The 16,649-nt window shown below is 38.9% G+C and overlaps 1 protein-coding gene across 6 annotated transcripts in view; it reads left to right on the top strand.

Annotated features, from left to right (window-relative positions):
* The window catches only part of COMMD10 (COMM domain containing 10), a 110,546-nt gene that overhangs the window by 14,212 nt on the left and 79,685 nt on the right, over nucleotides 1-16,649 (top strand). For 5 of the 6 annotated variants that reach the window (XM_089512351.1, XM_089512331.1, XM_089512369.1 and 2 more), the window contains exon 5: nucleotides 9,937-10,047. The exons of the other annotated variant lie outside the window; for it this stretch is intronic. In XM_089512351.1, the coding sequence (XP_089368477.1) occupies nucleotides 9,937-10,047 (111 nt within the window). The remainder of the gene's footprint in view (nucleotides 1-9,936; nucleotides 10,048-16,649) is intronic. 6 annotated transcript variants of the gene reach the window in all.

Below are 16,649 nucleotides of genomic sequence, written 5' to 3'. Positions count from 1 at the left end.
TATAATTAAGATGATAAATGGGTTAAGCTTGGAAAGGTGTAAGCAAAATGAAAGCTGCTTTAATGGCACACTTTACAAAGTTATCTATCCTTGTGTACCTTTTATAGGATGCATTACCTAGGTAAATTGTCTAAAAATCCTGTTTATGTAGTAGGCTTGAGGGAGAAGCTCTGCATGGATCAACTCTCCTGGCCCAGATGGTTGAAGGGCACTTGTGCCTCATCTACCCAGCTGAGTCATTGGCAAAGAGCTGGTTGACTACTTGCCAGCATCTCCCACACAAACATGGGGGAAGCAATAAGACCTCATGCACTTGGAAGTGCTACTGTGACAGAAAACGTGTCTCCTTCAATAGCAGGGTCTAGGACTGAGGAGAAAGTAGAAGAAGCCTTCTCAAGCAGTTGGAGAGGGCTGTTTCCTAAGGGAACGAGGTTGGACCATCTCAAGAAGTATGACAAAATATTGTGAAGTCACCAATGATAATATGACATTTGTTTGCACAGATGACACTTCCAAATGCATGTGGTCTTAATTGCATCCTCCATGCTTTCCACATGTTTGTATGAGAGGTGCTGGCAAGTGGTCAACCAGCTCTTTGCCATTGACTCAGCTGTGGAGATGAAACACAAGTCAGAGGAGAAGGAGAGGAAGGGAAGTTGGTACACCAAAGAAGAGTGTAGGTCTGAATGGCATCAAGATAGGATCCTAAAGGATGGGAGTTCAGAAGTTGGAAACATGGAGCTGAGAGAAGAGTGTATGAGGAGATTATGAGAAGTGGCTTGGAGGCAATAAGTAGAGATCCATCAAAGGCCAGGGCCTTTTCATGCTGCACAGTTATAGCCCAATTATACCACTTTAACTTCCATTGTTCCATCCTGTGGATCCTGACATTTGTAGTTCAGTGAGTTACTGGAGCTCTCTGGCTGAGAATTGCAAATATCGTTCCTTAAGTTGCAGATTTCTGGACTCCGTAGGATGTTGTGTGGCAGTGTTAGTAGAATATAGCATTGCAATTGTGTAATGTGAAAGGAATTCTTGGTCTGTCTTAACATATAGTCTGGGGACAGAGAGCTATTTGAGAAGGGGTATTCCAAGGCATGTAGGACTCAGTCTCATACATGGCCTCTGGAGTATTTCAGCATGTACCTTTTCACTTGGTAGATTTTGACACAGGATCTGCAATCTTCCTGAATGTGTAGCTATGTTGTCATAATGTCCAGGAAGATGTACATTTGTACAGTAAATCCACAGTGTACATTTTCACTCATTATTACATCTATGAGTGATGAAGTTGGAGGGATTTGGCAGTGTCAGTTATTGTTTACAGACAGCTGCTGCACCTGTAGCTAACAGAAAATCTCTGCTCATCAGTTCTTTTCTTTTTGGAAAAAAAAAACATGTGCTTATTAGCTGTTCTAAAATTAATTGGAAGAAATTTCAAAGCCTGAATGTTCACATTAAAAGCTTGATTATAGACACTGCTAATGCTAGAAGTGGCAGAACTATTAGAAGTAGCTCTAGATATATGCCACAGTCTAATTTAGAAACAGATACGAAAATTTATTTCCTGTCACGCTCAGGTCTAGTGATGACATCACAAGGGACTGGTATTGTTGATCTGATAGTTCATTATGAGGGAGATCAATATGAGAGTTATTACCATGCCTTAGCTTCTGGTTGCTGTCTTTTCATTTTTCATTACATTTCAGTAGTTGTAATACTATTGTGTCAGCAAGTCTTTGTTCTGAAGGCAAGTATTTATTTCTTGCAAAAGATGGCTCTTCCTTTCCTCCCGCCCCTGCCCAATCCTGTTTTTTAAATGCTGGCAAAAGAAAAAAAAAATACTTCTTACCAGTTGATCTGAGTTAGCTTGACACTGAGTAAAAATCCACAAAAGTTAGCTACATGAAATCTGGCCATGTTCTGTTGCTGTTCTTCAGACTTTGAAAGTAGCAGGGGATTGCCTCTATGTGGACCACCCCTTCTTATTTTGTAGTGAATTCTAAGGTTGTAGTCCCCAAACCTTTTCCGCTTGCATCGGTACTAGCACTAGGAAACCCAAGTTATTTCTGGTTTGGGATGTTGTGTGGGTCTTTTTATGTTCAGCAGCCATCAGGGTTGCTGTGACTGCTCTGAGTAGTAGTGTTATCTTGAAGCTGGATCTATCTGATTGGGAGAGACTTACACAGATCAGTTGTAGCTCTTCTGGTTCTTGTGTAAGGTTGTAGTGCACATCTGGAGGGCAGCAGGTTGGGGAAGACAGCTGTATACCAATAGCATACTGATTCCCTCAGATCATATCCTTGTGTAGTCAAAACAGCACCATCCATGTAAGACAGAGGTATCAGTAGACTTGGGGGGAGGTTCCAAAATTTGAAAAACGTTCCCTCCCTGAGGAAACTTAAGAGAGAAGCCCCATGGAGGATTGAAATGGAGTATCTTAGGAGAGGACAGGACTGGTTGGCACATCAGCAAGAACATGTAACTGTTTGTATGTTGCAAGTTACAGGTGTAACTGTTCATCTGTGTAAGGAATGGGAAACATGAAGCCTTCCAGATGTTGTTGGACTGAAACTCCCTGCATTCTTCACCATTGGCTGTGCTGGCTAGGGCTCATGGGAGTTGGAGCCTAACAACATCTTGAGAGTCACACAATTCTCAGCCCATTCTATATACTCCACAAAATGTACATGTGTACGTGCCTGTATAGGCATGGTACAAAAATACTTTGTCAGGAATTCTAACTGATTAGCCTAATGGCATAAGAAACATTCAGCACTTACAAAAATGGGGTAAGTAAGACAAGTTCTTTGGAAGGCCAACTTGGCTTTGAGAAGAGTCCTTTTGCTTAGAATGAGCCAAGTTTGTTGGAGAGCAGATGGTTTGTAGCTTCCAGTATTGTTTCTGGCAGTGTGCTCTTTCAGACCTAACAGCCACTGACAGTAAAAAGATCCTCATGCCTTAATGCTTAATGGTGCATATCTTCCTCTCTTAGCTGGATTTCCAGTGTTAAAATGATGTTGGTTTTTGTCACCTTTCTCTTTACTTCAGAGACAATTTTAACACAGTTATAAATCACGCTAAGTTCATTTTTGAATGCACAATGTAACCTGTCATTTTGCTCCATTCTCTTCACTCCATGTTTCATCCCCTCCATGCAAAAACACACACCTGATTACAGGGATTCAAATCACATGCAGATTTCTTGATTTATGTTTCCCTAATTGGGAACAAGAGAAAAGAAACTTCTGTTAATGTGACTTCTCAGTCATGAAAGCAAACATTCATACCAGCAGCTGCTTCCTTCTTTCTGTGTGCTTCCATTGAGATAATTGTGAGGAGGGATTATTCCCCCCAATGGATTCCCCCTCCTTCCCAGTAGCATTCCCACCCCTAGTGTCCCTCAGTGCAGCCGGGGAGGGGGGGTGAGCTGCCAGGGAGGGCAGTGAAGGCCAAAAGGGCATTTCCTTTACTGTGGCAGTGGAGGTCTTCTCATGAGGAGGTCTTAGCTGTTGCAACAAAGCCAGGTAAGGCGTGCTCTGCTCAGCCCTTTCCTTTGCTGTGGCATCAGAGGCCTCCTTTTGAGGAGGCCTCCTCCACTGCAGCAAAGCTGGGAAAGGTGCTTCCGCTGACTTGGTGAAGCTAGGAGGGGCATAGCAGGAGGAGGGACCAACTGGGTGTCACCCTTCTTCTGGGGTGTCTCCTGGTGTGCTCTGTACTCCCCGCACCCCCTAGTGATGCCATTGTTAGATGCCACTGAGCCATAGTTATGAATTCCCCCTCCTCCTCAGTATTTAACAACAACAACAAAAGGCATACATGAAATTCACTTTTGCTTTCCATGTATAATATTTGCTGACCTCAAGCCAACATTGTACCAGATCAGTTTGGGGAGCTGGGCTGAATCTGTATTTCAGCCTAGTAACCAATTAAAGAATGTTGCTGGGTGAAGTATGGCTATCCATATACAAAGTGAAATTGCAGGATTCTTTAATTTCTAGATAGCACAGGTTCTGATGAATTGAATTTCCCATGACTGCTCTCAACACTGTTTGAGGATTGAACTGGCCCCAGCAAACTGCAGCACTTAAGACTTGAAATAGAGTGTGAAAGTTCAGGAGGGTATACTTTAAATTGTATTTTTTTGTGAAATGTAAATGTTGATGTGTGTTATTTTTCTCCCTTTGTTCTTTCCCTCACTTCTCGTCTTTCCCTTTCTTTTTTAAATTGTGTAGATAGTTTTTTTCATTGCATTAGCCATCTGATAACAGTGATATTTAACATTTGTGCAGTAGTTTTAGTTTTAAAAGCTTCTCATGCGTTATCCAGCTGCAGTCCTAACAACTCTGTAAGATAAACCATTACTACGATTTCTCATATTGCATAGCGAGAGCCTAATAATGCCATTTGGTAAGTTCATGGAAGAGATGAGATTTGAACTAGGGGCAATCTGATTTGAAGCTCAGTCTCTTAGCTGCTGCGCAACACTGCTTGGTGAGTTTATTACAGAGGTAACAGGCCATTCTTTTCTAAATAAAAGAAAATATTATGTGCACTACTATAATGAAAATGGTTCATAGGATAGAACTTTAGAAGCAGGAAAGGGTATATTTTTGTCACTTCTCCAGTCACTTATCTTTATGACTTTATATAAGTTAACATAAAAGGGACAATCTCCTTCATCGTGCCTCAAATACATTTTAGGGTGCTGCATTTTAAAGTATCTTTTATTTAAAAACAGCTGGGTTATATTATGCCCTCAGAAAAGAGCCTTGTGTCTTACTGAGGGGTCTTGCAAAAAGTGCGCTGTTGGCCAATTTTGGCTGGACTGCATAGCATCTGCCAGTTGGAATTCTTCCAAAGAATACTGTCCTTGGGTTGATCTAGCTAGGCACTTGTGCTCTTATGCAAAAGTGTGTACTTAGAATAGCTTAACTGTTGAAGAGATCCTGAGCATGTGTGTGCTCGTGCTTTGAAAACTTTAGTATTTGGTATATGGGGATTCTTCACTCTACTACAGTAGCTAATACTTAAAGCTTCCCACTATCAGGTAGTTCAGGTTTCAGGGAAACAATATCAAATCAAACTTTATCATTATGCTTTTAAAAAAGTAACCTTAGAACTTGTTCTTGGTAAATAATTTAGTCCAGGTAACAATAGCTGTTTATCATCTTACAAAAGAGATCCATATAAAATAACTTTAGGCTTAAATCTTAATTCTCAGCATGTCTTAAGTAATCCACTTTCCGTGCCTACATACTTTGTCCCATTTTATTATGGCCATATATCATGTACTCTAAGCAGTCAGAATTGGATGGACTCTATTATATTCAATCTTCCTTTCAATAAAATAAATTGGTAAGCCACTCAGAAGCCCCTGGCAGGGTATGGTACATTAATCAAAGATTCTGAAAGCATAGCTATACTTCTAGAAATGTGGGTGGGGGATGGAATTCCACCTGAATTGAATGGGAAAGTAAGACTGTTCAATCTATGAAAAGGTTACTTGCCTTTTCCTTTGCTTGTTAACCCCAGTGAACTACAGTATAGTTTGTGAGATTGTTCAATTACTTCTGTGTTTCTGATTTTTTTAAAAAAACCAACAACTACAAATTAAATCTAAAACTTGACATTTGTTTTTGTTCTCAATACAAATGTGACATAAGCATGTTACAAAGAAAATATTATGGTAAAGGGAACTGTTTCTTAAATTGCCATATTACGTGGTATAAATGCATCAGAGCATTGCAGTAGGCAAGGTGTGATTGAAAAGGTAGCAGACTTGGTGAAGTTTGTCTTCCAAGGTTGCTGTGTGTTGAAAATGTGTGTAAGTGCTTACATCACACAAAAAGATTTATATATATTTTTGTAGCTTGGAATGACTGCCTGTTGGAAAGAGTAGCTGATTTGATGGTTGGATATTTGTACTTCCTTGATGTACATGGGAAAGGGCTGTAGAATGTGTGCTCTGTATGCAGGTTCCCAGTTTCAGTTCATGGCATCTCTACATAGGATTGGAATAGACATTTGCTTGAAAGCCTCTTAGGGCCAGTAAGTGTAGAATAGTGATGGGGAATCTCTAATCCATGGGCAATTTTTGGCCTACCAAACTGGCCCGTCCATCATGTGGGAACTCAGGACAAAGTCCTGTGCCTGAAGTCCTGGGAACTCCATTAAGCATTTCATCCCTGGATGAGAGAAGTGTGCCCTAATGGAAGAGTGCCTGATGCATAGCCATAAGTCTGTGTTCAGGTCTGTTCCCTTCTTCTTCAGAGGGAAGGTAAAAGAGAAACAAAATGACCTCATCTGAGGAGGGGAGGAGAGGAACATTCATCCAGCCAATCCTTTTAGTCAGTGAGCTGGCATCATTCTGCAGGACTTTTCGCAAATGGGGAAAGCTTGTACAAAGTGAAGATGGTTATGAGGGTTTCTTTGTACTTGCTCCTGATTGTTCTTTTGGTGAGGACCCCATGATATCAGCTCTCAGAGGGTTCTAGGGGAGTGGAAGTGGCTGGGAGTTTGGCCTCCAAAATTCCCCACCCTTGATTTAGACAGTACTGAGATAGATGAAATAATATTCTGCATGGCAGCTTTGTAATTAGCACCTATCTATGTATTCAACAGTGTCACTCTGAGCTTATACTTGTGAACGAATAGAAATCTATTTCAGAGTGTAAGTCACTTATTAAAAATATCCTGCATTTGGCAATTATATATCAGAATTGCAGCAGTCTTTAAGATCACTGGAAGAAAAAAGAAAGATGGAAAAATAATTATGGAGCGCTCTTGTCTGTGTATAGATGCTTTGCTCAAAGAATCATTCCATCTATTATGTCCTCATCTGCATTGGAGACTGTTGGAGTAAGAGTAGATTCCTGGAGCGTTGTCATCTTTTTATTGGGGGGGGGGGGGCGGAGAAGATTAAGACTGGCTGGTCTCTTTGAGAGTAATTCTAGCAAAATAAAGCAAATAGACAGTATGCAAATTACTTAAGTAAAAACTTTATTAGTTACATTTAAATGAGCACTAGGAATATATATATATTCTTTGCCTACACCCTTAGTAACTAGCGAAAAGTTTCTAGCAAAGAAGCAGCTCGAGGGCTGGCACCCACCATCTTGGTAGAGAAAAAGAAGAAGGAGACTTATGTGGCTACAGACTCATCTGAAAGATTCTCTGGTCACATGTTCTGTTTGCTTTGATGCATGAACACACTGATGATTATCCATTTCAGTTGGTGATGGAACAACTGGGGAAAGTTCAAGAGAGACAGCATGTGAAGGTAAAGCCAGGCCAGAAACCCTTATTTTCTAAAGCTCCATTGTTCAAGTGGCAAATGGAGGAAGGGTTGTGGAGAGAATGCTTTGTTGAGCAGTATTTTCCAGCAGAGACCGTTCTACTCCTAGCACAGAGAACCTGACTTCAGTACATTAATAGAAAGCCTTATCCCCCACCCAGCAAACAGGAGTGGGATTTTTTTCACTAAAAATTATAAATCCAGAAATCTTTCTTTTGTGTTTTAAATATCATTCTGATGTACAACATTCAACTTGACAGACCATATGGTGCTCCTGTTTGGTTTTCATTTGTGGAAGTCACACATCTAAACAAATGAGATGTATAAAAGAAAATATTTATAAATAACGTGGTTTTCAAATATTTGATAAAAATAGAATTATGGAACAATATGGACATTAAAAACTGCTCCCTGTTCAGACACGGATGCAAGTTCTTTTATAGTACCAAACCTTTCCTAGGAGTATAGTTCTCCATTGGAAAATAGGTATTGCAGCACTACAAAAGAATATGATAGGCTGGTACTGACCTGATTTTTCTTCATATAGTGAAAGTTTTCTAAGTAATGGCTGATATTCCAGTGAGTATATGGAATCTTCTATCTTTTCCCACACAGTTCCTTTCTAAACTTTACAATATTCCATATATTATAAATTTTTGCAACACTAAGAAAGAAGTAAGTAATAACACATAAGAACACTTGTGTGAGACGTGTCCTTGGAGAACCAGCATGGTGTAGTAGTTTGAGCATTAGATCAAATCAGGGTTTGAAGTCACACTCGGCCTCAGAGGAAGGCAAAGGCAAACCTCTGAACAAAACTTACCAAGAAAACCCCATGATAGGTTCACCATAAATTGAAACTACTTGCAAGCACACAACAACAGAGTGCCCTTGAGACTCATCTGCCACGGTGACACATGCCTTAGTTAACATCCCATTTGGATTACTCTGACATGCTTTATGAGGAACCACTGTGGTGTAGTGCTTTGGTATTGGATTACGAATCTGGAGACAAGGGTTCAGTTTTGTGCTCAGCTATGGAAACTCACTGGATGACTTTGGGCAAATCACAATCTCTCGGCCTTAGAGGAGAGCAAAGGTAAATCTCTTTTGAACAAACTTTACCAAGAAAACCCATGATAGGTTCACCTTAGGGACACTATAAACTGAAAATGACTTGAAGGCACTGAACAATATCAACAGCAAATGTTCTCTACATGGGTCTGCCTTTGAAATACACCTTCTTTGTTGTAACAGCTCTACTGGCTGCTGTTGTTTCTGGGCACACTTCATGTGCTCATTATGACCTATAATGTCTTATATGGGTCCCATATGAACCTATCTGTGTTTTGAGAGCTTATATGGAAGTCCTTTCTGTCCCACCACACTCACATATACATCTGGTGGGAACACAGGCTTCTCAGTGGCTGCTCCCAGGCTCTCGAATTCCTTTCCCAAAGGTTAGAGTGGTATCCTCCTTACTATTTTTTCCACAGGAAGGTGAAGCCATTTTTTGTTTCTGGATGTCTTTGAGGGTTGGTTACTAAAGAGGAATAGGCCTTGCACAATATGCTGGATTTTCTGGGTTTTTTTCTTTTTCTTTTTCGTGGTTTTTGTCTTCAGCTGGTTCAGTGTTTTTATAGTTTTACTTTTTAACTTTTGTATGTTATGAATTTTTAAATTATATTTGTTTTAAATCTTGCAAGCTGCTTTGAGTATTGAACAGGGAAAAGGTGGATAATAATAATAGCTTTAGCAATAATAGAAAATTCTGGAAGAGACAAGTATCTTGTTATGCTCCTTTCTCAGAAATATTTTTCTCAAAAATTGTGGCAAATTCTACTGTAAATACAATGTGTAACATTGCTTTAATATTGTATTTTGGTACATTTGGAGAAGAATACTAGTTAAACCTCATGGGTAACTTTGAAAAGCTGAAAAGTCAGCATGCCATGTATTTTTGTTGCTAATTTTTAAGGATTAACTTTTTTTTAGCACAAACACTTCTTTTGAGGCTGTTGTAGTTAATATCTTGTGGGATCTAACAGCTACACAATGAAATATCCATGGGTTTCATTGCAGTAATGTACTTTAAACATGATTGTACTGTAATTTATCCTGATGACTTTGGTGATGTTCTGTGATGGCATTTGCTATTTAACATGGTTGTTGTTAAATCAGTGGGAAGATGGATAACGTCTGAATCATAGAATTGTAAGAGATTGCAAGGGCCATCCAGTCCAACCCCCGGCCAGGTAGGAACACAGAATCAAAGTGTCCCTGACAGATGGACATCCAGCCTGTTTAAAAACCTCCATCACACTCCAAGGGAGTGACTTTCACTGTTGAACAGTTCTCACTGTCAGGAAGTTCTTCTTAATGTTGATGTGTAATCACCTTTCCTGTAGTTTGCACCATTGTTCTAGGTCCTATTCTCTGGAGCAACAGAAAACAAGCTTGCCCCATCCTCAGTACAACAGTTTACAGAGATCCTACTTTTTAGCTGTCCCTAGTCTGGGGAATATTTGTTCACACCAGTCCACCTCCCACCCCATAAACAGGTTGGAAAACTAAGATATTATTTTGCTGTATTTAGACTTCTGGTACATCTTATTTTAATGTGCTGTTGTGTTTTAAAGCTTGATTCAGTTGGATGGCAGCTTAACCTTCAGATGGCTCAGTCCACCCAAGCAAAACAAAAATCTCCTAAAGCTGTTTTAGAACTCGGAATAACCAATGAAGATTCAAAGGTAAGATGCTTCGGCCACATCCTTTTCTTAAAGTCACTGTTGTGATGTGGCTGCTGAACAGGTTTGCATCAGTTTTCAGACAAGAAGTAATGACAGCCATGCTGGCCATCAGAAAAAAATCCAAAATCCTTCTGTTAGTGCAATACTTTTATTAGGTCAACTTCAAGGTCACAAAAATGAAGTACTAATAAGGATATTATATAAATACAGATTTTGGAATTAATTTTCAGATATTATTTGTAAGAAACAAGTTTTACACAGCCTTTGGGGTTATTTGCTACTAAGATAACATTCTCCTGCTGAAGGCGATAGACTTCATGAATCTTGTGTGGCAAACACTTCTTTTCCCCCCAAATGTTCTGGAGAGCCCAATGTTCTTCTCTTCCTTTGGATCATCCAAATGTGAGCAAAGATGCTTAGCCTTTAGTCTGTGTTCTTACTAGATGAAAGACTGTCTGAGACAAAGAATTTCTGTATTCATGGAAGCTCTGTGTATTGCTCATTTTTACAACAAGAAGAACAATCTGACTCAGAGGAGCCTCCTAGATGTATGAAGGCTCTATGCACTTCTAAACTGGGAATCCCTTAGAGACTCCAAGCACTGAGAAATTTCTCTGCAGTATTGCAGAGCTTCTGAGAGATGTTAGATAAGGGCCCTTTACACACGGGCACCCTAGAACGGACTCAGTCCGTGCTAGGGTTAGAAAGGGGCGTCTCTTCCAGACGCCCCTAATCCTACCATGGACTAAGTCCGTAACAAATGGCGGTGGCTGTTCCACACAGCCGCCACCATCTTGACGTAGTGGACGCTCTGCGTCCGCACGTTGCACCCCGGAAGTGACACCACGAGTGCACGACTAGCGCCTTGTGGCGTCTCTTCCGGGGCCCAGGAAGGAGCGCAATTTTCACGCTCCTTCTCTGCAGCGTCCGGGAACCGCGCCATTTGGCTGCTGTGGTTCCTGGACACTGCAACCGGTGGCGGCAGCGGCAGACCGCCGCTTCTCGGAGGTCTGTAATGGTCCAAGGCCTTTGAAAGCTCTTTTAGGAAAAGAAGTTCTATAGTTATGAGGAAGTCATCAAGAACAAAGTTTTATGTAAATTTAATGTTTGAATTTGACTCACAGAGAGCTCAGTTAAGAGTGTCTTTGTACTTAAAGAGTACAGTTGAATTCAATATCTAAGTATTACATATTTAGATTTGAAGTTATATAAGGTCTAAGACATAAAGCCAACATTGGTGTATACCTAGAGCACAATATTGACAGTGGACAAGTGATAAATAAAGAGTAACTTTTTTTGTGTGACTTGTGGGAAGAAATGGTGAAGAGTCACTATGAGGCAAAGGCTGCATCTGCATTGCAGAAATAATCTAGGTTGCCACCACTTTAACTGCCATAACATAGTGCTATGGAATTCTGGGATTTTCAGTTTTGTTAGATATTTAACTTTTTATGGAGAGCTCTGGAGCCACAACAAACTACAGATCTCAGAATTTCATAAGCTGGAGCCATGTTAGTTAAAGTGGTGTTAGCCTGGATTATTTCTGTAGTGCAGATGCAGCCAAAGTGCTACTATGTTTGGATGCTTATTGGGAGTTATGAAGCTCTACTTACAATTCCCTACTGTAGAATAGCCTCTGGGCTGTGTCATGAGAGAAGAAGTTGCAGTATTTTTATTTTTACATCTGACCACTATCATAATCTAGACATCTGGGAAAGCTATGGATTCAGAAACTCCTCTGAGGATCTAATAACCATGATGGAAAGGAGCATTGTGCTAAAACAGAGGTTCTTGGGCACAGGCAGCTTGGTCTTCAACAGGATATCTTCAGCTAGATCTGTTTTCTTCCCTGAGAGTAGGACATGGTTGATGGCAGGTACAAATTTTGCATGACTGAGAAAGCCAGCCAAAATATTTGTACCAGTGTACCTATAATGTTGTATTCACACAATCCTTTCTTTGAAGATGCAATTTAAATTTTTATTTACTAAATTGATCAGTATGTTATTTGCAGATACAGTGAATACATATCACACTGCAACTTGAATGCTTACAAAACAACTGAACCAAATGTATAGTATGAAAGCTTTTTGTAAAGTATATTCTGTCAGGAAACACATGGTTACTTTGATTTGATTATAATAGTTTTTTTGAGGAGTAAATGAAAATTTGATTCTAGGTGTGATGAAAATATTTCTGCTTTTCTTCCTCTAATTAAACTCACTATTTGCTCTCTTGTATCTCTGGCTCTATACTGGTTTTTTCCTAGCCGAACAAAGCATTCACCAGAAATGTAGATCTGAATATTCACTGATCTAAATGTGCTTTGCTGTTACTCACCAGAGGGCAGTAGAGATCTTTCAAGTATCTATTTTGCTGATATGTTAAATGCCTTTTCAAATCACATTGTTGAATCAACGATGAAGCTAGTAGATGTGGGAAACAGTGTTTACCTTTCTAATCTGGCTACAACAATACTATAGATAGTATAAGATTTGACTCACTTCAGTGTTCTTTTAATCAATACACAAATAAAACTTACTTTTTTTCATAGAAATAATTTTATTTGGGTATTCTAAATTGATGTCTGGGGAAAACATTTTACAGTGTGAAATGTGTTTATAATAGGAACATCGTTACTGAACATCGTTGCCCTGGTTTAAGGATCCCCAACACACTGCATTGCTTGGGACTTTTTATTAGCTTGTACCCCACCCTCATAAGAAGCTAGAGTCATTGGGAAAAAAAGAAAAGAAAAAAATGAAGTGTAAGACCACTTGCTTATTGTTCCCAGATGGAAACCAAAAAAGTGGTGTATGCACATAGCAAAGAGCAGTGTGCACATCCTGGAGGTTTGTGTGCTGCCTTAGCCACAGACTTTTCCACTGTGGAAAGACAGTCTGTTGTTCAGCTTTGAAGGCAGCTTGTCTCTTTGTAAATGGAAACCATTATCAAGCATATAGTAAGAAAACCTCTCATCCTTTTGGATTAGAGCAGTAGAACTGAATTCTTATAGCTGATGCAGGAAATTACTGATAACATATGTTTTGATAGCTTTTATGTATGCGCTTTTATGCTTGAACATTAAATTTAGCATCTTTTGTCCATGGGAAGAGACTGAAATGTGTAACTGGATGCAGTACATTTTGTTTAGTTAGAAATGTTGAATACTTAAACAGAAAACAAATCTAGTACTCTCATTTCATTTTAACCCCCACCCATCATTTCCTTCCTCCTTTATTTTCCCTAACATGGAGGAAATGATTATCATTGTGGTCAGTGTCCCACAAACTTGTTATGTGAGTTGTGGCCTGGGTGGTAATGGTGGCCATTGTTCATGTGGATTATAGGAGGAGAAATTTGCTTAATCATGACCTAAATTGTGGTGACTTTTGCCTCATTCTCTGCACTGGAGACTCTCCACTGAGATGCTAATTCTCACAGCCTTAAAATTATCCTACAATTGCACACATATTATTGTCAGAGCTATTGTGCTGCTGGAAAAAATACTTATAGAGTTTAAAAGATATTTTGGTTGAAAAAAAATTAAAATCCTATTATTGATCTAAAGCTATGAAACGAAGCAGAAATAAGGGAATGGATGAATTGAATAGTGCATGCTAACTGGTTAAAATGATTGTTCTAGTTTAAATATTTGTGTGGTTATGCCAGGGCTCTTAGTTGGCCTTCATGGAATATTTTGCATTATAGTATTGTGACTGGGAAAGAAATGTTGCTGCCTAAAGTTAAGTGATGATTATGAACTGATGAACAAAGATTTTGGTTAATTCACATATAATCTAGTCTAGTACTCGTAAACATGATAAAATAAATATTCAATTTTGTTTGGGGTTATATTTTATCGCCATTTCCTGAATGCTCCATTTATAGTAAAGGATAATTTTATCTTGTAGTAAATTGGATTAAGCACTAGTTCCAGTGGGTGCTTCATTTGTGGAAAATGTTTCAAAACTGGGAGGGGAAAAAAAACCCTAGGTGATTGTGATAAAAATCATTATGATAAACATCTAATCTATCTAGATCTCAGATATTTTCTTTTACCGGTAGTTATGTTTATCTTAGCCCCTCTTACTGTTTAATTTATTATTTTGTGCATCAGTATTTCTTTTAATCATAAACGCATCTTAGAACATAGTCACTTGCATCTTAACTTGGAAGTTAAGTCTCACAGTGTAGTTAGACTTAACTTCCAGATAAGTGCGCAGAGGCGGCATACATATCCTGAAGTGATACTGCTTTCCAGTGAACATACATTTATTAATTTTATAATATTTTGAACCTATTTGTAACTATCTAGGAATGGCTAGATAGCACCAGTCCTTGTGGACCAGTTTACTCTTATGCTGGAAGATTGCAGAGAGGTAATCAATGGAGCAAACATTTTTATTCTTAATGCTTGTTAATTAACAGAGAAATTGGAAAGAGAGGGAAGATTGATGGCAGAGGAAATACCAAATGAGAACCACTGCTGAGTTTTTGTTAGCAGGACAGAAGTGTGTGTGTATGGGTGGCGGGATGGAGAAGAAAAATAAGTATACCGTATTCAGGGCTAGATTACTTTCACTTTGGGGAATGTTAGAATGGAAAGGTTTTGGATTGATTCTAAATGATTGAGAATGGACTTGCACACTTTTTTGTGGTGAACTACTGCTGGATGAGGATGGGCAGTATGTACATACACAAGGGGAAGCCTCTGTAAGCAGATCTCCATGTCTGGCCACAAATCACTCCCTCTTTCTGTGGATGAGAGGGTGATCCATTTCATCGTTATGATCCCTGTGGACATCCTTCCAAAAACCATAGGGCTGAATCGTAAACAACTTTCTTGAAATGTTTTCCATACAAAAAAAAATACCATATATACTTGACTATAAGCTGATCTCATGTATAAGTCGAGGACAAGTTTTGGGGCCAAAATTATGGATTTTGCTACGGCCCGTGGATAAGTCGAGGTTAAAATTTAGGGGCATATAGCAAACAATCTAAAGGATGAAGCAAAGCAAAACAATGTCAAAGAACTTATAAAATTCCAGAAGACATATCTTTGTGCTTACTCTTAAGGTTGGATGGATGAGAGAGTAGAGGGGGTCAATACTGCTTTTCATCAGGAGATGGTGCCTTCTTTTAAATAAGAGTTAAGACACAGTTCTTACATTGACCCATGGATAAGTTGAATCAGTTTTTTGGGGTCAATTTTTTAACCTAAATTTCTAGACTTATACATGAGTATATACAGTATTTGCTGACAAAATGGACCATGAGATTAGTTTGCTAAATCTACTTGTAGTTGTATGTTATCACATAAAAGTTTTAGAGAATTCTGACATTTTGAGCTTGATCAGGGTGGGGCAACTGCAGAGTGTTATAGGGGCACACTGGTCCCCTGTGGGACTATACTCAACCATTGTTACTCCCTTGGCCCTAATTTTGGATGGATGAAAAATTATATCTGGGGGCATTTTGGTCACCCTCATTTTTCAGTGTAGGATTGCAAAGTCTTCTTTCAGCCTTTCTTCAGAACAAGAATTGACCCAAGGAGGAGGTCACCTTTTCTGCTTGTGAGTTTGAGTAAGAATCTGTGAAATATACTTTTTGTAAAATTGTGTTTATCCTGGTTCTCCTGAAGCCTGTAGAAAGGGTGTTGCTCCCGTTCTTTTCTCAAATAAATAAATAAATAAATAAAATTCACTATATTAAGACCATATGGAAATGTTAGCTTGACACTGAATGAATAAGTGATATTAATTCTGTGTTAATTCATTATTGTTTAAGTGAATTTATTTTACAAAATTTTCTTGACAGTTTTTAATTTCAGTAACATTAAAAGATACTGGAACAAATGACAAGTTTGAAGTTGAAGTTACATTGTATATTATTTTTCCAAAAGAATTTTAAAACTTTGCTTCTTAACAGCCTGATAGACATGTAATCATATTGCTCTCAGTCAAGTCTTTTTTCAATTGAAACATGCTATGCATAGAAACTAACATTAAACATTAATTGTACTTGATATAGAAATATGCCAATTTAGTTTGTATAAGCTAAGATTATCCCCCACCCGCCAGCTTGGGAACTCTTTTTTTCCCAGTCTGTTGTACTCAGTCACTGAAAAGCATAAATGGTAAGCTCTTTTCAAGCCTGACTACAGGATCCGGTCTTCAGAAAATGCTTATCTCACCCACTTCATTATACCTGATGACAACAGCTTTAAATGTGAAGACTGCACAGCAGGGAAAACAGTTCTATCTGTCTTCTATATCTGTGCTTTCTGCCCCTTCCTAGCAGGAAATTTTATCTTCTTCCAAGGAAAGAAGACAAATCATAGTTCCATATGTTATGGATTTCCACTAACATGTGTACCATTATAAGGTTGGAAGTTGTGGTTGTTGCTGGAATGAGCAACATCCACAATATTATTTTTTAGGTGGTTCTTTGTAATTCCTAGGTTTTAAATTCACTCCTTATAAAATGAAGAACTCTTACTCTTAAGTGCCCTCCTATATGCCATACATGGTTAAGTTGATAACATTTGCCAGTAGAATGGACACCATTGAAAAATGATCTTTCCCTTCTCCCTGCAT

This window comes from Sceloporus occidentalis, unplaced genomic scaffold (genome assembly GCF_023333645.1).
Source record: "Sceloporus occidentalis isolate IW3139 unplaced genomic scaffold, rSceOcc1.0.p SCAF_1, whole genome shotgun sequence".
Lineage (NCBI taxonomy): Eukaryota > Metazoa > Chordata > Lepidosauria > Squamata > Phrynosomatidae > Sceloporus > Sceloporus occidentalis.
This window is presented reverse-complemented; position numbering and strand designations above follow the sequence as displayed.